Below are 23028 nucleotides of genomic sequence, written 5' to 3'. Positions count from 1 at the left end.
ACGTATGTGATCCGACACGCACTCACCGGTCTGTTTTCAGCACTTGCTTGTAGAAATGCCTAGATGGAAAGAGGCAGATGTCTGGGTGCATCCGGTACTGGACCGTCAGCTGCAAGATGAGGGAGCCGTGGCCTGCGGTCTCCAGCTGGCGACAGAGCCGCGCCATCAGGGACTGTCCGTAGCCCAAATCTTCAGCTTTCTGCAGGGAACGGGGGAAACCAAGTCATCAGCACAAGAAAATGGCTTCGTGTGGCGGCAGCTTCATGGAATTAGAAGTATAATGCTTTGCTTTATTGATCTTTTACAATAACTTCTCCAATCACATCTAAAGCTGCATTCAAAATTCTGCTGGTTGCCAGGGAGCAATGCATTGTGGGAGTTCAGAGAACTCAAGCTGTCAGGTCAGATATCTGACGGAGGTGGAGCTGAAAGGGGACTTTTTCCTAGGGCAAGCAGCAGAATTTTGGAAACAGCTCTGGATGTGAGTGGAGAAGACTTGAAATAGATTTGAAAGCAGCAGAGAGAAATGTCATTTTACTCGACTTTACGTGTAGATTTGCACAAGGATTTGTCCCCGTCCCCCCCCCCCTTACCGTTGAGATGACAGTGGGAGGCAGCTGCTTGGGGTCTCCCACCAAAACTAGTTTCGTACATCTGTGGAGAAGAGGGATGATGGTCTCAACCTCACACGACTGTCCGGCCTGAGGGAATAGCATCCGTGAGTCAAGGCATGTTCGGAACACGGCTTGTACAAAGGACACATGAAAAGGTCCACGTGACTGACCTCATCCACGATGACACAGCTGAAGGGTTCGTGTCCCAGCTGCCTGAAGGCCGACTCCAGCAGCACCCCCCCGCTCGTGCTCAGCGTGCAGCAGATGACGTGGGACTCTAGGATGATATTCCGCTGTATCTCCTGTGGTCTCCTGCGCAGCTTTTCACATACAAGCGACATCGTTGGCTACAAAAACCACCACAACATACCCTAACCTAAGAGTTAAAGGGGGTTATTTAACCCCTATAATGCCTCCCCCAAATGCCCAGGCCCCTCACACAGATTGTACTTACCTGGCTCCCCATTGTGCGGATGAAACATCCGACGACTGGGGGTAGCCAATAGCAGGCCAGGATGGGAACGAGCCTTCATAGCGTCACCCGCGATGCTAGGGAGGCTGGTTCCCGTTGCGGCCAGCTATTGGTTGCCCCCCTTCCCCCGCCAAAAATCGCTGGATGTTTATATCTGTGCGACGGGGATATGCAGCGGCGGCCGTGCGGGTGCTGGGGAGCGAGGCAAGTACAGTCTGTGTGAGGGGCCTGGGCGTTTGGGGAGGCATTAAGGGGGGTTGACCGATAAGGTCATCACTATTAGATGGTACCCCCAGCGATTACCTGTTGCACAGTGTAGGGCGCAGAAGCAGAAAGCTCCTTACACTGTGCGGCGCTCCGTGTACTGAAGCTCAGCTCCCATCCACTTGAATAGGACTTGATCTTCAGAACCTCGGCACGACCGCTAACCAGTTTACAGAACCTTCTGCTTCCGCCCTGTACGCTGTAAAGCTTCTGACACCGTGGTTGCCTGAAACAGCCAATTGTGGGGGTGCCAGTTGTCAGACCCTAACCCGGTCGGATACTGGGATAGGTCTTCAATATCTGCAGCTGGAGACTAGGACCGTCTAGACCAGCGGTCCCCAACCGCCGGGCCGCGGCCCAGGACCGGGCCGTGGAGGATTGTTAGCCGGGCCGCGGCGATCAGGCCAGTCTTTAACTCTGTACTAATGAAGCGCTTCCATTATGGAAGCGCTTCATTAGTACAGAAGGACCAGGGAGCGGTGAAGGATCTGTACTCACCACTTCCTGGTCCTCGGCTCGGCTATCGGCTGTGCAGGGCTGCGCACAGCGTGAGGTCTCTCTGTGACATCACGCTGTGCGCCGCTATACACAGCCGACAGCAGAATGAAGAGGATCGCGATGGTGACCAGGAGCAGGAGAGGTACTTTTTTTAATTTTATTTATTTTATTTGCACTAGGGGCTGATGGCTGAGCTGGGGGACATGGGGCTGACATGAGGGGCTAATGGGGGGCTTATGGCTGACATGAGGGGCTAATAAGGGTTTATGGCTGACATTGAGGGGGGGGGGTTTATGGCTGACATGAGGGGCTAATAAGGGTTTATGGCTGACATTGAGGGGGGGGGTTTATGGCTGACATTGAGGGGGGGGGGGTTTATGGCTGACATTGAGGGGGGGGGGGTTTATGGCTGACATTGAGGGGGGGGGTTTATGGCTGACATTGAGGGGGGGGGGGGTTATGGCTGACATTGGGGGGGGGGGGGTTTATGGCTGACATTGGGGGCTGATAGATGGCTAAAGGTTTGGGGGTCTGATCTGAGGTCTGATTAACATTGGGGGTCTGATCTGAGGTCTGATTAACATTGGGGGTCTGATCTGAGGTCTGATTAACATTGGGGGTCTGATTGCTGGTCTGACCTGAGGTGTAATGAAAAATATTTTTTTCTTATTGTTCTCCTCTAAAACTAGGTGCATCTTATAGAGCGAAAAATACGGTACAGTGCAGCAGAGACCATAGTCAGTTTATATAGTCATTATATAGTGTTATATATTTTAATATGCACCTTGTGTTTTGTTATGCGTGTGAATCAGTCAACCCCGCCCCCTTCCCCCCCCACCCCCCCCCACCCGGTCCCTGGGAAAATTGTCTTGCATGAAACCGGTCCTTGGTGCAAAAAAGGTTGGGCACCACTGGTCTAGACTACATCCAGATGTGCAGCTTCCCACCCTGCGCTGGGCTTCGTTCACACTCTCACCTCTCGCAGATCGTTAGCCAGACGTTGCCGCTCTTTAGACAGCCTGTTCATTTTCTGATCCAGCTCTTGATACTGTACAATACAATGGGACAACATTGAAATATGCCGAGTCGGGATATGGGCTATTTTCTAGATCTGCTGCAAGCTCTGTGCCCAGTGGGTTTTCTCCTGGGTGCTTACGTTTTCCCTCTCTCACGCTGACGGGGGGTAAGGGCATCTCCGATATCGCCTCACTTAGAGGTCTATATGTAATTTGTAACCACAGAGACACATAGGTCTGCATGGGAGTGCTACATGTAGAAGAGGAGCGCTTTGGCAGCAGTTTCCTGCACAGGGAATACAGCACCGAGAGCTGCGGCCGCTTTATTCTATCCTGGTTGGACCGCGACGGATCTTAAAGTGATGGCACACCCTTGCAATATGCCCGAGATGGGAATATCAGTTTAATTATCTATAGATTAAAAGGGGGTCCTCTCATTCAGTAAATGGCATTTATCATTTAGAGGAAGAAAAAGGGGTTATCCAAGACTAAAAAATGTCCCCCATATGCCCGGGCCCCTCACACTGAATCTACTTACCTGGCTCCCTGCGCGGCCGCTGCTGCTTCTCCCAGTGCGCGGATGAAAACATCAGGTGTCGGGGGGAGCAGCCAATGGCAGGCGGGGGACGAGCCTCCCTACCGTCACCCGCGATGCTAGAGAGGCTCTCCCCCGCACACACTTCAGATGTTTTCATCCGCGCACGGGGAGAAGCGGCGCCTGTGGAGTGGGGACCAGGAGCGGCGCTGGGAGTGGGGAGCCAGGTAAGTAGATTCAGTGTGAGGGGCCTGGGCATATGGGGGACATTTTTTAGTCTTGGATAACCCCTTTACTAATGTATTGTGATTCTCCATATTGCCTCCTTTGCTGGCTGGATTCATTTTTCCATCACATTATACACTGCTCGTTTCCATGGTTTATGACCACCCAGTAGTGGTGGTCGTGCCTTGCATTACCATTCTCTACATGATAAATGCCATTTAAGGTTATTTTGGCAAAAAGCCCGCAGCATTATCAGTATGAAGACTGCACAACAGCGGCATCCAAACACTGGAGGGACCCCAGCTCCGTGGGCAAGAGCCTGGCGCTAGTAGGCAGCACGGACAGAGAGTCACTCACGGTTTGCTTGTTGGAGCGCTCCATCGCTCTCTGGCGGGACAGCTGGTCGAGCTGTCTGTCTAAGGCTTCCTTATGCCGGAGAATGCCATGATCCTGATGAGGTCTGTCTGAAAATGCATTGGGAGTCATCCATTATCATATGGTCTTCTATGGTCAACGTTAGCAGCTACATGACAGGTCAAAGAATGGCGGCACCCTCTGCATGATGAGGGCATCGGACATCACTCACTCAGTCTGTAGTTGACCTGGCAATCCAGGCTGAACTTGACAACGTCCGAATCGATGGTCTTCTCCGCCCCCAGACGCACCAGGTTTATGTCGCCGCAGTTTCCTGGGGTTAAGAATACGGTATTAATGACGTGACATGAAATCTATGGTAAATAAAGTGACGGCTCATGTACGCTCACAGAAAACGGATCCCTGGAGGGAAGCCAGAGCAGGGACACCCCATGTACACCATCATGGTGCACTGTACTGACACGTCATAACTTCATCATAAAATAAAAAAAGCCCATCATACACTCCCCCGTCTGTTCAGTTCCCTCCAGTGTCTGTATACAGCTGTCATGTAGAGGTATACGGCAATCACTGCCATCAGCGGACGTGCGTCTCACGTACGGTGTACCACTACATAGCCTGCTGCAGGGCAGGACCAGAGCCGAGTACACGTAAGCCCCTGCACGCATTAGACGGCCAGCCGTCCTGCATACGTGTACGGCCAGGTTAAGCAGTATTCATTCGCCACCTTACCCAGCGTGTTATTTTTGTCGTGACATTTTTGCTTGAACTCCAATATGATCTTTTTCATCAGGTCGTCCAGCGCAGCATTGGACGGGGCACAGACCAGAACTCGGTTGCGTTTATTTTTGGCGTTGAAGTTCTGATTCGGGACACCGCTGTTCCTTTTCTGCAGAGAAACAAGAATGGCTAGTGGTCCCTTCTCACATGTCCAGTCCCTTGACGTCACGCTAATTCGGCCGTCATGTAAATTTCTTGGTTCTGCACCAGGAAGCCATTACAACGGCCACTGTGTAATACCACATTTCTCCTGCAGTGGCCGCTGTGGACGAACTGTGCAGCTTCCCAGCACAAATCACAGCTGGTCTTCAAGATTCTGCCAAACCCCAAACTCAAAAGAAGCAGCCGATCCTCATTTAGAGAAGAGCAAAGGTGTCGTGTCCCCTGTATGAACGGTGTGGCGGTTGAACGTGCGTATTTCTGATCGATTCAGCCGCTCCATTCACACAGGGGAATCGGACGCCCCCGTTCTTGTGATTGGAGGGAGTCCAATCACCATCAATTAGAAACTAATCACCTCTCGTAGGTGACTGTTTCAAACTTGTGCCATCCCTATATATCAGTCTACATGGCCACCTACCTCCATAAGCATTCTGAACAACAGGCCAACTATAGTCTTGGATTTGCCCGTTCCTGGAGGTCCGTGGATCAGACATATCTTGGGAAACCGTGGAGGCTGGGTCACCATGGCGTAGGCCTGTTCGATGGCAAACATCTGGTCACTGTTATATTCCCGCAGGTGGCGGAGCTGAGGAGAATGAGAAAACGGAGTGTAAAGGTAAAAGGCACCATTAACCTCTGCAGCGCCTGAGGATCGGAGACCCTTCAGCAGAATACAGGCGGCCACCTGTCTGCCTATCCTTACTGCACAGGCTGACCCAAAACTGAAGAAACCGCACGTAAGAACTTACGGAGCTGGTGGGAATATTTTCAGCGCTGCCTTTCGGTGAGAGGTCTGTGGCGTTGGGATAAATGATCGGTCTGAACAGCGGGTTCCTCTGTAGCTGCAGCAGAGCTTTAAACTGCCGCAGGGTCGTTACAAAGCTGCCGATTATAACGCACTGCACCTGCTGATTGCGGAACGCCGACAGATTTCCGTGCGTGTGGATGCACAGGTCACACAACGAGTACTGTTCCCTCTCAACTGCAGGAAAAAAAATAATTAAATCCATCAATTATAAAGATTTCTACTGTCTGCCATTTATTCAATGGGTGGGGGGGGGGTGTATTTCAAACTGTCCGTTAGATCGATCTCGCCGAGTGGCTTTTCGCACCCCAGAGTGAGGCTGTGTACAGGAACCCCCCTTTCTATGACGTTCTTACACGGGGATCAGCAACCCCCCGCACTCTGTCTGCTGTGAAACTACAATATGCATTTTTTCCGTTACAGCATTCGCCGGGGGGGAGTGAATTGGATTTTTATATATATCTTTTTTTAAACGACTTTTCCATTATTTTTGGTCCCCCTAGGGGCCTAAGATCCTCTGATCACTTCTCCCATAGACTGCAATGATTTAACATTGCAGTCCATGGAAAATTAGCGAGTTCCTATTATGCCCTGCCACAGGCATGGCTTGATAGGAACTTTCCTATGGCAGGACTCCGAGCCTTTAGAAGGCCCCGGCTGCTGTAGCACCCAAACCGCTGCCACGATCTCATCACGGGGAAGCTTTTCGTTCACAGGAGGACCACTGAGATGCCATGGTTGCAACTGACTACAGGATTTGAGGGGATAAAAGTCCATGATCAGAGTTGTCTCTAATCCCAAACTTTGCCACCAAGTGTCTTGCTGTGTAAAACACAAGCACCCAACAGGCATGGCGCCTGCTCAGCTCCTGAGCGGGCGCCATCTTTATAGAGCCAAAATCAGGTGTACATGTCCAGTATGTTGGAAGGGGGTTAATATTTTGAGTCTATCCTCCTTTCTACTTACAGTTCTGCGTATTCTGAGAGCGGGTAAATCTGAAGACGTGTCCCATATGATAGACCAGTGACGCGGAAGACTCCCTTTCTTCTCGGGAATGTTCGTCCGGAGGCTCCGGCGTGAGCAGAAACACCAAATCGTCCTCCTTTGGATGATGCTGGAAGTGTAAATCTTTATCCCGTATCCAGGCTGGTAAATGATGTAAAAGTAAGAAAACCAAAATGTTAGCCCAAGAGATGCTGAAACTGAGGACATTTAGGGGCAAATTGGAAAGGGTCTATTTTTATCCACAAACAGCGCCACTCTTCCCCGTGGCCTGTCTCTGGTATTGCAGCATATCCGTTAAAGCGAATGGGGCTCAAGGTTTGGGGCAAGATCTTACCTCGAAATTCTCCCCGGTTGACTTGGCTATCCAGGCAGAAATTCTGCAGGTGGAGCTTATACGGATGGGCACTTTGTGGCCTTCGTTTGTCTCTCCATTCTTGCTCCAGCTATCACAGAAATCAGATGCGACAGACGTCTACATTAGGCCTATGAAGAGGCTTTACTTTTTAGAGAAGATAAATTACTTGTGGCCTTTTAAGACCTCACTGCTTGATGTCAGTGAATGGAAAAAGTGTCACAAGTGCAAAGGGCGTTACAGTGTGCCAGTCAGACTTCATCAGAAGGGATGAAAAAAAAAAAAAATGGCTCCACTCATTGACAGCAAGCCAAAGTGGTGAAAAACTGAATATAACGTATACTTACTGATTCAAAAGCGTTCTGGAGCATCAAAGGGAAAAAGACTTTAAAATAATCATCATAACCGGAGAACTTCAGAGGCACCGGCATCAGTGGTAATGGGCAGAGGTCACTGGGGGCTCCGAACTGCTGGAAGTTGTCAAACATTTCATATTTCCAGCGCAGAACCAGCTGCATGAGCCAGGCCTGGTCCAGCTGTGGCAAGCGTCCAGCTACAAAAGACTTCCCCATATCTGGACCACTGTTAGACGTGGGTGGAAGTGGGAGATTATTCTGATTGATGAGGGGCTGCAAAACACTGCTTGTAGTGAGGGGGGCCGGAGGCTTTCTTTGTGGAACGACGAGTTTAGGCAGAGGGGGCTTTGGAAGTTGAGCTTTAGATTTTGGAATCGTTGGATACTTTGGATTGTTTTCCAGGTCCTTCGTGAGACTGGCAGTTCTGGAAGCGGTCTCCGTACTGAAAACCTTGGCAGTGGCTGCTTTCGTAGGTTTTTGGAGAGATAGCGGCAAACCGGGTCTAACGAAAAGGTGATCGTCGGTTTTCTCGGCAGTATTATGCTTAGGACAATGACAACCCGGAGCTTGGACGGGCTCTGAGCAGTCCACATATTTGCATTTCAAAGTCTGGTTCGCCTCTTGTTGCACGGGCGCCACTTGCTCCTCCACAATGGACGGCCTGTTTTCTTGAATGATCTCAGACTCTACTTGTGAGCACAGGTCCATATCAAGAGGATCAGCTTGGGTTAAAAACAAAGGGTCATCATCCTCTTCTTCTTCATAATCCTCCAGTTCCGTCTTTGCCGGCTCAGAAGGTGAAGGTGGATCCATCTTGGTCTGCGGAGGGTCATTCCAGTCTTCTTCCTCATTTGTTTTAGAGCTGGTAGAAGCTTGTGGAGACATCCTAGAAGATTCCTTTTTCCTTGAAGTACCATTTAGTTGTTCCTTTTTCTCCGCTCTACTCTGTAAAGAGGAATCGCCATCCGTCGGCTTTCTCACTGGCTTTGCAGGATTCTCCGAAGTTTGAAAGCTGTTCTCAGAGTTGCTACTCGACCGTCTCTTTTCAACATCCTTCGGTCTAGTTTGACGGTAAAACTGAAGAAGGTCTTGACAAGCCAACATCTTCTTGTTCCTCTTCACCATTATGGATTGTGGAGAGATGAGTTTCGCCTTCTGCCTCTTGGGCTCCACACACCCGGCCGACTTCCCGTGTTCACGTAGTTCAGTTAAGCTATTGAGAGACCTTTGGGACAAGTCAAAGGCTTTGCGAGGGCCCTTCTTTAGGCCAAGTTTTTCGGCGGTAGAAGACTGTTCAGGACACTTGCGTACTTTCTTCGGTGGGACCACGGCAAGTGATGCTTTGCCTGGGCTGCTGAATTTTCTAACTTGTCCCTGTGCCTTACGTGGGCTTTTGGTTTTTGTAGATTTAACACTTGGAACTTTATTCTGCTTTGCCGACAGCTCTGCTCTTGACTTTGGCCTGATCGAGGAAGTTTCTTTGGTCATTTTGGGCGGTTTACTTCTAGAATCAAATTTGCGATTTTTAGTTTCGGTCTCCCTTGAACTTTTCCCATAAAACCGAGCTAAAGCCGTCCCCTCATGTGAAGATTTATCGTTGCTGCATTCGCCTCCCGTCTGAGCGTTTGAAGCTTTTAAGGATTCTTGGAACTGCCTCTCCGCATCTTCTGCTGCCTTTTCAATGACATCATCACATATATAATCTGTGTCATATCCCCACTGATCAAGTTTATCAGCCGATACAATATCGTTATCAGGAGTTTCGTCAGTTTCCGTTTTTTTACATTTGCTTAAAAGATCAGGTTTTTCCTCCTGTAACTGTGGGTCTTCCCAAGCTGAATAAATCTCATCCTCTGTTTCGAACTCGAAACGCTGGGAGTTGTACTCATCGACAATTTCTATATCGGGTTCCTGTTTTATTTGGGCACTTTTCATCTGCATAATCTTGGCTGAAGAAGATGATCTTGCTTCTTGGCCGCTTTCCCTTTTCTCGGTTTTAACAAACTTAAGAAAATCTTTCTGCTCTTCGTCCGAAGAATCATCAGAGAGGATTATGATGGGACCAGAGGAATTGTCAGAGAGCAAAGATCTTCTCGTTTCCTTAACTTTCCTTTCTATAAGGCCAAACTCTTGGGATGGGGTCGCCTCTTGAGCAGCTGAACGAGCAAGATCCCGGTCAACCATGCAGCCGGCCAACTTCTTACCCTTTAGGAGCAACCTTTTTTTGATTTCAGATAATGGCAGATCGTCCTCTCCTTCGCCTTCCATCACGCAATCATTACACTCGGCCTCTTCATTGCTGGTCTCCCTCTTTACCAGGTTGGTTGCTTGATCATTTTCTAACGTCAGTCTTCGAAGCCGTTCACTAACTGCGAGGTTGTCTGCAGCTGAGCCCTTCGTCTTTTCATGCAAGGATTTTTTGACTTGTATCAGAGGAATATCATCATCAACATCGTCACTTTCTTCATTGGCATCACCTCCGTTACTACAAGATTTTGCTTTCTGCCACAAGTCCGGCTCCTTTTTAATGCGCACGTAGCATGGTTTTAATGCACTGGATGCCTCAGAGCTGCTGCTGACATTACTTTCAGACGCTGAAGGCTCTTTTTTACATATCCGATTGGAAGACTTTGCCATGACTTCACTTAGTTTTGACTTCCAGCCCACTGGCTTTTCTTTGCACTGCGCGTTTTCTTGGCCAATTTCATCGAACGGTTGCTTTTTGATGTTAGTCTTTAAAACAGACCCATGCAAGGAAGAACCTTTGGCTTGGACCTCCTGAGGTTCCTTTTTAATTGGGAAAAGCAACCCTTCTGCCCCATGTTGTGAAGGCTTACTGGTAACAGTGGGTTGGATATCTGGAGATGGTAATGGAGAACCAGTGCTACATCCAGACCTGGTCGTAACAGGAGGGACATCTGGAGATGGAAGCGGAGAGCTACTACTGCACCCGTACCATTCCTCATCCTCATCAATTCTTTCAGTCTTGATGAAAGGAACAGACTGAACTTTGCTCATGGTCGTTTGCTCCAGGGCGGAATTAGGAGCCATGGATGTCCTGTTCTTGATGACCTTTATAATTTCAATAAGGCAGTTCTGTAAACCTTGAATGTCCGACTCGAGGTTCCAGAGAGCATTTCCCCTGATGACGAGATTGAGTTTGTCCAGATACTGCTTACAAGTAGAGTTCTGTCCCAGCTGATATCCCTCCCGCAAAAGGCTCCTGATCAGCTGGATACACGCAAATTGTACAGAAGATGGGGCCTGAGAGTTCGGTGAAGACGACAAGGGTGAGGTGGTGGAGGTGATTCTCGAGTTGGGCCGTGCCACCATGTCTTTGGTTGGAATCAGAGAGCCCTTGATGAGGGCCTCGACCCACTTGTGAGAGCTCACCCACAGCAAGTGAAGGCACTTTTTGCTTCTATGCAGTTCAATGATAGAAACCAAGACCCTGATAAAAAGTTCTGAGACCTTGTCACACGGACGGCTTCTTTGACTGAGGGCCTCCTTTATTTCCGAGTACAGGTGGTGAATCACCTCCATGATGTAAGCAACCCCCAGGTCTTTCAGGTCCATGACTGACTGGACATAGGGTATAAACCACAAGAAAGTGCTATTGTGGACTCTCATATCCTGGCCAGTGTCACTCTGCAGAATGTTGGCCAAGCTTTGCATATCATCGTACATGTTAGGACAATAGTCCGGGCAAATTGCACTTTTCCATCCAGTGTCCTGCAAAAATAAGACAAATATACTGTCAAAACCTGTAGAAAAAATAAATTAAAAAAATCAATATAGGAGGGGGAAATCAATATAGGAGAGCCCGGAGAACCCCTTTAAACTAAGTGACTGAGCTGCAATACCATATGCAACCTGTGAACAAGTGTGATGCAGCCATTTTGTGCTCGTTGGGGGCCCCAGCAGTCAGCTAATAGCTGTCCCCTAGCCTGTGGATAGGTGATAACTTATTTTGTACTGACGTACAGCACTTACATCCAAAGCTGCATTCATAATTCTGCTCGTTTCGCCATCACCGGAGAGCATGCTGGGAGTGTGAATGACAGAGCTAAGCTATTAATATATCAATGCAAGTATATTCAGTACATTAAAAGTAGAATCCAGCAGAATTATGAATGCAGCTCTGAATGTGATCGGAATATAAACTGTGTCCCTCAAGAACAGTATGAATAAAAACCATGTACAATTAACCTGTTTTTACCTTTTTTGGTTTTTCACTGTTGAAGTTATATACCATCTGACTACACGACACCAAGTCGTCGCCGTCGTCATCCTCTGGATCGGGTTGGTCCTTGGCCAGCCTTTAAGAGGACACAGATTATAAAGGAGAGAGATTATAACGCCGCTTCATTCAGGACATAAACCAACCACCTGCACTCAGCAGACAAACATTTCTATAAAAGCTGCCGGATCGGAGAAGAACATTACAATCTGACCTCTGACAACTTCTCCTTATGTTCTCGATCTCGTTATTGTAGCTCGGGCTGGAGATGATGGTTTGAAATGCTTGGATTGGATCAATCAGTTGCCCCCAAACCTTGGACCCTAGGCGATCGAGGATGATCATGAAGCAATGGAGTGCAGGCCAAAAGGGATTTGTGCTTTCATCTGAAATAAAATGCCATAGGAAACCAAGGTGACTTGCTGCGACCTTCATGGAGCCTGCACCCTGCCATGTATCGGACCTACCATCTGTCCGCTTCTCCATCATGTGAAGGATGGATTGCATGAAGTCGTTCTGCTTGTCTGGTCCCAGCAGCAAGGAGTCCATGGCCTCTTCCTCCAGGACGGTCAGTAACATGCAGACCCCTGCAGGACCACCACATGTGGGTATAGGCGTGCAGGTTAATCAGCTGAAACCTCAGGTATGGAGGGTGCACTTACCTAGCCAGTAGTTCTTGTAATTGGCGGTATCGTACAAGTGAGCCGGCAGGAGGATGAGCTTTCCATCTTCGACCTCACTACTGCTGTAAATGTCAGGACTTTCAAACAGGCCGAGTTCAATGAACTTAAACAGGCAGGTAAAGACTTCCTGCAGGTCGTAGTAGTCATCCCGGTCCACCTTCCCCTGAGCCCTCGCAGTCAAAATGGCCCAACGGCGGATCTGATGACGAGCAAGAGGAGAACGGATTAGGAGGAAAGAATGAAGACATAAAATGTTGACCCCCGATGACGACACAACTTCACTTCTCTCCAGATTCCAGCCAACACACAACATGGTCGCCTCTCCGCATTCTCACCGTCACCTCTGCTGCAGGCTATCCGGCCACTGTCCCCACATTTAATGCAGTGCATACAGCAATCCCTTTAGACTTTAAATCAGAGCAGTGGGAGTAATAGATAAAATGTCGGCGGCTCACCTAATTCAGACCGGTGGATATAGGTGCTCAATCCTAGGCGTACCCGTCGCCAGTATATTATGTATGAACAGTAAAATAGAAAAGATGGATGGCACGCTAGTATCTGGTGTCACAAGGATTAAAAATAGCTCAATTTATTAATACAGAAAATTACATAAAAAGAGAAACTTGTTAAAAATTGTTATCAATTATAAAATAAAATTCTATCCCACAATAAATAATACAAGTATAGACTCCTACGTGGACATTAATATTGTGAATAGACGGTACTGGTGTGAACAGCAATCTCTGCACCTCTTCTATTCACAAAGATGGCAGTAAACATAGCAATACACACAGCCGCCTCTAGATGGCAGTAAACATAGCAATACACATAGCCGCCTCTAGAGGGCAGTACACATAGCAATACACACAGCCGCCTCTAGAGGGCAGTACACATAGCCGCCTCTAGAGGGCAGTAAACATAGCAATACACACAGCCGCCTCTAGATGGCAGTAAACATAGCAATACACATAGCCGCCTCTAGAGGGCAGTACACATAGCAATACACACAGCCGCCTCTAGAGGGCAGTACACATAGCCGCCTCTAGAGGGCAGTAAACATAGCAATACACACAGCCGCCTCTAGATGGCAGCAGATAATTAGATGGGTATAACACAAATCAATCAATTCTCTAAAATTGGTCCAAACCAAGAGAATAAATAGATATATCTCTAATAAAAGTAGAATAAAATATAATAGATAAAAATAAAAATTGATAAAATGGAAAATGTGTGAAGAAATGTCTATATTCAATCCTCCTCAAGAGCGCAGTCACTGTATATAAATTAAATTGATAAATTCATATATGTAAATATCCTATTCAGTTATGGAGGAGTTCTTGGAAATGATATACTAAAGGAGCGACTCTAATTGAGGATCGAACACAGGATAAAGCCGACAGCTCGCATGAGTAATATTAATTGAATAGGATATTTACATATATGAACTTAAATATTAATTCATCAATTTAATTTATATACAGTGACTGCGCTCTTGAGGAGGATTGAATAGAGACATTTCTTCACACATTTTCAATTTTTTTACTTCATTTTTTCTACTTTTATTATAAATATACATAGTTATTTACATTCTCTTTGTTCGGACCAATTTTAGAGAATTGATTTGTGTTATACCCATGGAATCATTATTATTATTATAGTGTACTGCTGCCATCTAGAGGCGGCTATGCTTATTGCCATGTGTATTGCCATCTAGAGGCGGCCATGTGTATTGCTATGTTTACTGCCATCTTTGTGAATGAATAGAAGAGGTGCAGAGATTGCGGTTCACACCAGTACCGTCTATTAGTATTACCAACACTGTGGTTCTAGTAACGCTATTCTTCACAATATTAATATCCACATAGGAGTCTTTACTAGTATTTATTGTGGGATAGAATTTATCTTATAATTGATAATTTTTAAACAATTTTCTTTTTTTATGTAATTTTTTTGTACTAATAAATTATTGAGCTATTTTTAATCCTTGCAACACCAGATCCTAGCGTGCCATCCATCAGTGGGAGAAGAGGCCTGGTAGGAGAAAGCCGGGAAGAGAAGGGAGGGAAGGATAGAGAAAAGAAGATAGATATGGATGGATGGAGCAGATCGATATGGATGGATAACGTAGGGATGGAGGAGATTAAAGTAGAGATCAAGTAGGAATGGACGGATGGAGAAGCGAAGGATGCATGGAGATTATAGGAGGGAGGAGAGGGCAGGGATGGACAGATGAATGGAGATAACAGGAGGGAGGAGAAAAAAAAGGCAAGGATACATAGACGGAGGAGATGAAGGTAGGGATGGATGGGAGGAAGAGATGACTGGTATGAATGGAGGAGTAACACAGAGGGCAGGAGGGGATAAAGATGGGCAGAGACAGAAGACAGTGATGCACTCACGCTCTCATTGGGGTGTACAAGGAGGAGGTAGATCCCTGGCACTTTCTCGTAAACTTGGAAAGGGTTGTTCACAGTCTCCATCTTGCACAAGGCGTCAACGCAGAGCTCACCTGATAAATAACAGAGAACTTGTATCATATAGAGGGCGTGCCCCTGCAGGCGACATCTCATACATGTGCCACTTCTACAGCCGCCATCTTTATTATCTCAACAAAAAAACTGGACAGATCTCCAGTCACATCCAAAGCTGCACTGAACATTAGTTTTCGGTTACCAAAAAGCAGTGCATTGTGGGCTCTTGGGTGACCCGAGCTTTCAGATTTCTAGAAGCAACTGGTTGCTTTGGATGTGACTGGGTCTAGAACAATATATACCTTCAATCCCCACTAAACTAGCACCGGATCTCCCCTCAGCCCCATAGAGCGGGTCTCCGAACAGAGGACACCATTCTGTGACGTCCATAAACTGTAGGATATGTGGAAAGAGGGGTCCAGATAGGACTCCAACATGTCCTGAGACACACCATCATGGTTCTTCAGCATTGGTCTTAAAGGGGTTATACCAGATAGGCCGCAATCTCGCGCGGTGGCCACTTTCAGGATCACTGGCTTTTCGGATAACACCTTTAATAAGGCAGTCGACATTAGGGTAAATCTGCCCGCTCATGGAGGACCAGTCTTCCAACCCATGTCCCATCAGAATAAAATCCGTTCACACAAACAATACTGGTCCAAAAACAGATGCCGAACAACCAAGACACAAACAGGACGATCGATCTTCCGATGGGTCATTGGATGTCTTCCTTGGAAGTGAGGGTCTTAAAAAAAATAAAAATAAATCCAGATACTTGGCAAAGATCAAGACTTTAAAAGGGAATCCGTCAGCAGATTTGTCCATGCCAAGATACAGACCGCACTAGGTAGAGGCTGGTAAGACAATAGGACAAAACATTCTGTGAAGTTCTCATTACCAGGAGTAGGGACAATATGAACTTTTATTCTGCTCCTTAAGTGCCCAGGAGGCGGAGCTTCACTGTGAAACGCATACCGGTCTTTCCATTGAGCAACTTCCCCGGGGCCCATCTGCTCAGTCACAGCTGCAGCCGTCTGCTTGTTACAAAGTAGCTCAACCCAGAGAGCTCCTCATATTGAAGCTCGGCACTTAAACAAAATCCAGCAGAATAAGAGTTCACATTCTAACTACTCCTGATAATAAAAACTCCCCAAAAGCTAAGTTTGTCCTTAAGAATGCTGAAAACTGCTGACAGGCTCCTTTTAACCCCTATAACGATGCCCCCTCCAAATGCCCAGGCACATATAGATTACACTGACCCTGCTCTCTGGCACCCACGTCACTCCTGATCTCCGCACGGCCACCACTGCATCTTTCCGTCGCGCGGATCATCCGGCGATGGGAGCAGCCAATAGCAGGCCGAGACTGGGACGAGCCTCCCTAGCATCACCTGCGATGCTTGTCCCTGTCGCAGCCTGCTATTGGCTGCCCGCTCACCTATCCCTTCCCAGACAGATGTTTTGATTCGTGCAACAGGAAGATGCATCGGCGGCCGTCCGAGGATCAGGAGCGGCATGGTTGCTGGGGAGCGGGGCAAGTATAATCTAGAGGGCATTGGGGGATGGGGGGGTGTAACATTTATAACCAACTTTAGTCAAAACAAAGTCCAGAAAGAAATCCATTATTATTCCCGATCGTAGATCCAATAGTCTTTCATTCAACCTCATCTCACTTTAATCTTCTCCATTTCTTCTTGGGTTTATCAGATCATTTCACCAGTTTCTTCACCACATTCTCCTACGCTTTACCACCATACGAGGGACAACTCCCAGGAAACAGATTCCAAACTCTCTTCCTAGCCGACCATCAGTCTATATTTTGGGATTCTTCAATGTTTAACCTTTATCAAAATCCAAAAGACCTTCTGGTTGATATGCCCACCTCCTACTGGTCCAAGTGCAACCCCGACAGCTTAAAAACCATCACACACACACCTCAATACCTGGATTTCCCCATCAACACAAATCTGAATTCTCAATTGGATCATATCCTTCAGGTTCGGCAAACTGCTGGGAGTTGTAGTTTTGCAACAGCTGGAGGGCCGCAGGTTGAGCATGCCTGGTCTAGACAAATGGTCCATGTCCGCAGCAATACCAAAACCAGATGAACTTTTACTAGTCCTCCAATTAAACTGTAGACAAGCCATCGTGCCAAGACTACCAGGGGAGACAGCTTTTACCAAGGGCTCAACCATATGTTGTCCATTCTTGGAACCGATCACACCGCTTCTGGTGCCAACTGACTGGAGATGCCCATACACCTCAAAAGGAATCCATCCAAAACAATCCAGCCCAGGCAGAAAAGTCTCTAGGTGCATTGGACCGTCGTTAACACATCTTTTCTGTCTCCAGCACTGCGCTATCTGCAAGTGCAAATCCCTTTAAAACGGCTTTGTAGGAGCTGTTCCAAATGAAACCAAGCTCCAACATCTTGCAGATCCTTTTCTACAGACACAGAAGACCCGTTACTCTCCAATATTGTTCACAAATCTGTCTAGATCTGTGTTAGTGAGCTCTTCTCCTTTGCCAAGATGATCCATCCCGCCTCACAGGTGTGGCAGATCAAGGTGCTGATTAGACAGCAGGAATATTGCACACGTGTGCCTTAGACGGCCCACAATAAAAGGCCACTCTGAAATGGGCAGTTTGATCACACAGCACAATGCCACAGATGTCGCAATGGTTGAGGGAGCGTGCAATTGGCATGCTGACTGCAGGAATGTTCATTTCTCTACCATAAGCCATCTCCAAAGGCGTTTCAGAGAATTTGGCAGTACATCCAACCGGCCTCACAACCGCAGACCACGTGTAACCACCCCAGCCCAGGACCTCCACATCCAGCATGTTCACCTCCATGATCGTCTGAGACCAGCCGCCCGGACGGCTGCAGCAACAGTCGGTTTGCATAACCAAAGAATTTCTGTCAGAAACCGTCTCAGGGAGGCTCATCTGCATGCTCGTCGTCCTCACCGGGGTCTGGACCTGACTGCAGTTAATCGTCGTAACCGACTTGAGTGGGCAAATGCTCCCATTCGGTGGAGTCTGGCACGTTGGAGAGGCGTTCTGTTCACGGATGAGTCCCGGTTTTCACTGTTCAGGGCAGACGGCGTGTGTGGCGTCGTGTGGGTGAGTGTTTTGCTGATCGAGTGGCCCATGGTGGGGTTATGGTATGGGCAGGCGTATGTTATGGACAACGAACACAGGTGGACTTTATTGATGGCATTCTGAATGCACAGATCCCGTGACCAGATCCTGAGGTCCATTGTTGTGCCGTCCATCCACGACCATCACCTCATGTTGCAGCATGATAATGCTCAGCCCCATATTGCAGGGATCTGTACACAAATTCTTGGAAGCTGAAAACATCCCAGTTCTTGCATGGCCAGCATACTCACCGGACATGTTGCCCATTGAGCATGTTTGGGACGCTCTGGATCGGCGTATACGACAGCGTGTTCCAGTTCCTGCCAATATTCTGCAACTTCACACAGAAGAGGAGTGGACCAACATTCCACAGGCCACAATCAGCAACCTGATCAACTCTAAGCCACGGAGATGGGTTGCACTGCGTGAGGCAAATGGTCATACCAGATACTGAGGAGTTGTCCCACCAAGACCACCTCTGTCCATATGGCCTTACTCAAGCAGCCCCCTTCATAAGCCAGAGTAGACAGCTGCTGACAAGAAGGGCCTCCTACTCCACTGGACTACAGCCGCCCATATACTTCATGGATGCCATTTATCTGAATGAGCAGCCAGCCATATCAACCACTGGCCCTTGTTCTGTGTGGTCCGGACCACCAAATTCTGTACCAAGCACTAGCTAATTGTGTCTTCTCCTAGCCGGGGGCTGTCTACAGAGCTCTTGTGCAGCAAGTCTCAATCCATCAGATGTCTGTGTATAACCCTGAAGCCACTGAGAAGGACCCAACCTAATCCGTCCTTAACGTAGTCCTCCACAGCGAAGAATAAATATTCAATGACAGAGGTTAAAAGTAAGCCTTACGTACCCCCGAGTCTCGGCACGTGGCTCAGAAACCATCGACGCCTATGTCTCTTTTTCTGGGAAACTGTAAATCCGTTACAGACACATTCCACGGCACAGGACGACACGCAAGCGCCATTCAAGGATAGACCTAAGAGTCTTACAAAACTGCTACCAAAATTAAGTGATGCCAAAAACTGGAAAACCCAGGAGGCCCAACCTCGGGCAGTCACGCTTGTGCGGAGAAGCACCAAGTCGTTGTTGAACCAGGCACCGCCCTCTCTGACGATGAAGGTAGCACAGAGGTTAGTGGTCACTGCCTTCCAGAACTGGGATCCTGGGCTCGAACCTGTCCAGTGACGACATCTGAATGGGTTTTCTGCCACTGAATGGTTTGCTCGAGATAGAAGTTTAGACGCGCAGCCCCATAGCGAACAGGGACCGAAACGAACGGTGACCAGATCTGCGAAAACCATTGGCTCTCTAGAAAAAGCTCCTTTCGCCCCATTACGCCGAAGTTTCAACCTGCGCAGTCATTTCTAGATACATCGTGTCCATCACGGTGCAGCACGCAAGACATGGGCATCATACAAACATAGTGAGGGGCCGGCCCTGTGCCTCGTCCCTACGTTCCGGCAGAAGTTGAAGACCCCACGGATTACATTAAAAGGATCAACTTTGGGTCCACGGTGCGACGTCCCAGCTCCAGACTAGGCTTCTTAAGACGCGAAAAAGAGGAAAATAAAAAATAAAAAAAACACTATTCTTGGCACCAGCAGCCATGTCTACCTCGATGCAGGTCTCCTCCGCAGTGCCTGCTCTTTGGGCAAAGGTTCCCATTAGAATACGTTTCGATCACTAGAAGGGAGGAGGGGGTCTTATCGTACAGGCGGTTTCCTGTGTCGTCCATCCAGCTATAATCCGGGCCTGCAGAATTCGCGTTCTCGGTGTGTACTTACAGACGCGTCTGTCCAGCAACAAGTACGGATACTTGAGGATCTCGAGGAGAGGGACCCGCACGTTACTCTCGAGGCCGGCGTAACCAAACAGCTGCTTCTCTCCATCTTCTTCCACCAACAACACCTCGTCGTCCTCTATCTCTTCCCGCAGAGACTTCTCCAAATGCGCGGTGATGCGCGCAGTTTCCATCTTCCACAGAGCCTGGGGGGGAAGGGGGGATAAAAAAATAAAATAAAAATCTGTGATTGACATGAAATATTAGAACAGTAAGGGGAGGATTTTGGATGCTCTTCTCGGTACCTTGTGCAGGTGCGGGGCCTGCTCCCGGACCCGGTGGTACTCCGCCACGCACTCCATGCAGTAGGAGAGGTCATCGTTGGCTCCGATGAGGTCATCGCTTTGTAGCTTCCTGGCGGCGTAACTGTTCAGCAGCTCCGCGGAGACAGGAGCGCCCGGCGTGCACCAGCGGCACGTGCTCATTGTCCTACAGGTGTCGGGCATTAAAGAAAGATAAAAAATGTTGTTATTGTTAATAATAATCTATATATTAAACCCATAACGATCATTTTGTGCTGCGTTACAGATCCCTGGTGTCCAATCCGAAATTTTTCCACCAGTAAGCTCCGGGACTGCGCTACAACGGGGCGACCTGCAGAGGAACGCCCCCGCGCCATGGTGACTGTATGACCCGGAGCGCAGCAGCGGACGGCCATACAGCTCGCCATCAAAGCGGAAACTCTGCCATAAACGCCACAGCTGGCGGAATCCACTGGGATTCCCTCTATCCGGACCTGGAAGTAGTCACCATTCAGACTGCTGCTTTAGATGCCAGAATCGCACCTTAAAGTTTCAATAAACTTTACTGACAAAGCTGACAGCCCTCCACAAGCAGTCCTTATACCACGTGACGACAATGAGCCCTCCTCACCTGCTTCCCTGCGGTCCTCCTGTCAGCCCTCCTCCGCCATGGCCCCGGCCGCGCTCCTCTACCAGGCCCCAGGCCGCGCTCAGTCCCCGGCCTCGCGTTACGACCGATACACAAACACAGGGCGCCCGCCAGACAAGCTCCTCCTCCCGCCGCCCCGGATGTGACGTCTCTCCGCCCCTTTTACGTCCCCCTCAGTGTTCTCCGCCCAATGAGGTCACAGCGGAGGCGGATTATAAGGGTATTACCGTATTACAGCGCAGCGGCCCCGGCTAGAGGCGGAAAACACATAGAAGAACCTCCTAATACAAACCGCAGCTGCTGCAGAACCTCATAAGACACTGCAGCTGCTGCAGAACCTCATAAGACACTGCAGCTGCTGCAGAACCTCATAAGACACACCTCAGCTGCTGCAGAACCTCATAAGAGACCGCAGCTGCTGCAGAACCTCCTAATACACCTCAGCTGCTACAGAACCTCCTAATACACACCTCAGCTGCTGCAGAACCTCCCAATACACATCTCAGCTGCTGCAGAACCTCCTAATACACATCGCAGCTGCTGCAGAACCTCCTAATACACATCTCAGCTGCTGCAGAACCTCCTAATACACACCTCAGCTGCTGCAGAACCTCCTAATACACACCTCAGCTGCTGCAGAACCTCATAATACACATCTCCGCTGCTGCAGAACCTCCCAATACACACCTCAGCTACTGCAGAACCTCATAATACACATCTCCGCTGCTGCAGAACCTCCCAATACACATCTCAGCTGCTGCAGAACCTCCTAATACACATCTCAGCTGCTGCAGAACCTCCCAATACACATCTCAGCTGCTGCAGAACCTCCTAATACACATCTCCGCTGCTGCAGAACCTCCTAATACACATCTCCGCTGCTGCAGAACCTCCTAATACACATCTCAGCTGCTGCAGAACCTCCTAATACACACCTCAGCTGCTGCAGAACCTCCCAATACACATCTCAGCTGCTGCAGAACCTCCTAACACACATCTCCGCTGCTGCAGAACCTCCCAATACACATCTCAGCTGCTGCAGAACCTCCTAATACACATCTCAGCTGCTGCAGAACCTCCTAATACACACCTCCGCTGCTGCAGAACCTCCTAATACACACCTCAGCTACTGCAGAACCTCATAATACACATCTCCGCTGCTGCAGAACCTCCCAATACACATCTCAGCTGCTGCAGAACCTCCTAATACACATCTCAGCTGCTGCAGAACCTCCTAATACACATCTCCGCTGCTGCAGAACCTCCCAATACACATCTCAGCTGCTGCAGAACCTCCTAATACACATCTCCGCTGCTGCAGAACCTCCTAATACACATCTCAGCTGCTGCAGAACCTCCTAATACACACCTCAGCTGCTGCAGAACCTCCCAATACACATCTCAGCTGCTGCAGAACCTCCTAATACACACCTCAGCTGCTACAGAACCTCCTAATACACATCTCAGCTGCTGCAGAACCTCCTAATACACATCTCCGCTGCTGCAGAACCTCCTAATACACATCTCCGCTGCTGCAGAGCCTCCTAATACACATCTCAGCTGCTGCAGAACCTCCTAATACACACCTCCGCTGCTGCAGAACCTCCTAATACACACCTCAGCTACTGCAGAACCTCATAATACACATCTCCGCTGCTGCAGAGCCTCCTAATACACATCTCAGCTGCTGCAGAGCCTCCTAATACACATCTCAGCTGCTGCAGAACCTCCTAATACACATCTCCGCTGCTGCAGAACCTCCTAATACACATCTCCTCTGCTGCAGAGCCTCCTAATACACATCTCAGCTGCTGCAGAACCTCCTAATACACATCTCAGCTGCTGCAGAACCTCCTAACACACATCTCCGCTGCTGCAGAACCTCCTAACACACATCTCCGCTGCTGCAGGACCTTACAATACACACCTGGTCTGGCTCGTCATCTTACGGTTTTGAGGCAGGGCTTTTAGTTTTGTGGCGGCACAACACTGACAGTAGATGTGGTCGTGTGGTGCCCACAGGTTGTCGCGGTAGTCGGGAGTGATCCAAACCTGACGGATTTTAGTGCCATCACATTAACTGTCGTGACAATATTTTGTTGCGTTGCCAGAGGTTGCGGTGTGTTCCTAGCCTAAGGGTTTATTAAGGAAGGGGGAGGTTCTCCGACAATTGAGACCCCTTTTTATAGGGCCACGATACCGGTTCCAGCGCCCCCTCTTCTGTGGCTGTGATGTACCTTATAGGAGTTATGCAGGGATCCCCGTGGAGGGCTTACTAGGCACAT

General features: G+C 48.7%; 1 protein-coding gene across 1 annotated transcript in view; it reads right to left on the bottom strand.

Annotated features, from left to right (window-relative positions):
• Nucleotides 1–22809, bottom strand: part of SETX (senataxin) — a 28125-nt gene extending 5316 nt beyond the window's left edge. Inside the window, exons 1-20 of the mRNA XM_040405762.1 lie at nucleotides 22671–22809; nucleotides 20098–20281; nucleotides 19797–19998; nucleotides 14782–14891; nucleotides 12362–12581; nucleotides 12167–12286; nucleotides 11914–12085; nucleotides 11679–11778; nucleotides 7451–11191; nucleotides 7086–7194; nucleotides 6713–6892; nucleotides 5691–5923; nucleotides 5360–5527; nucleotides 4732–4888; nucleotides 4211–4312; nucleotides 3982–4088; nucleotides 2825–2896; nucleotides 785–934; nucleotides 594–701; nucleotides 27–199 (exon numbers count right to left, since the gene is read on the bottom strand). Coding sequence (XP_040261696.1) covers nucleotides 27–199; nucleotides 594–701; nucleotides 785–934; nucleotides 2825–2896; nucleotides 3982–4088; nucleotides 4211–4312; nucleotides 4732–4888; nucleotides 5360–5527; nucleotides 5691–5923; nucleotides 6713–6892; nucleotides 7086–7194; nucleotides 7451–11191; nucleotides 11679–11778; nucleotides 11914–12085; nucleotides 12167–12286; nucleotides 12362–12581; nucleotides 14782–14891; nucleotides 19797–19998; nucleotides 20098–20281; nucleotides 22671–22687 — 6425 coding nt within the window. The 5' untranslated portion in view covers nucleotides 22688–22809. The remainder of the gene's footprint in view (nucleotides 1–26; nucleotides 200–593; nucleotides 702–784; nucleotides 935–2824; nucleotides 2897–3981; nucleotides 4089–4210; nucleotides 4313–4731; nucleotides 4889–5359; nucleotides 5528–5690; nucleotides 5924–6712; nucleotides 6893–7085; nucleotides 7195–7450; nucleotides 11192–11678; nucleotides 11779–11913; nucleotides 12086–12166; nucleotides 12287–12361; nucleotides 12582–14781; nucleotides 14892–19796; nucleotides 19999–20097; nucleotides 20282–22670) is intronic.
• Between the last annotated feature and the right edge of the window lie 219 nt (nucleotides 22810–23028).

This window comes from Bufo bufo, chromosome 8, assembly GCF_905171765.1.
Source record: "Bufo bufo chromosome 8, aBufBuf1.1, whole genome shotgun sequence".
Classification (NCBI taxonomy): domain Eukaryota; kingdom Metazoa; phylum Chordata; class Amphibia; order Anura; family Bufonidae; genus Bufo; species Bufo bufo.
This window is presented reverse-complemented; position numbering and strand designations above follow the sequence as displayed.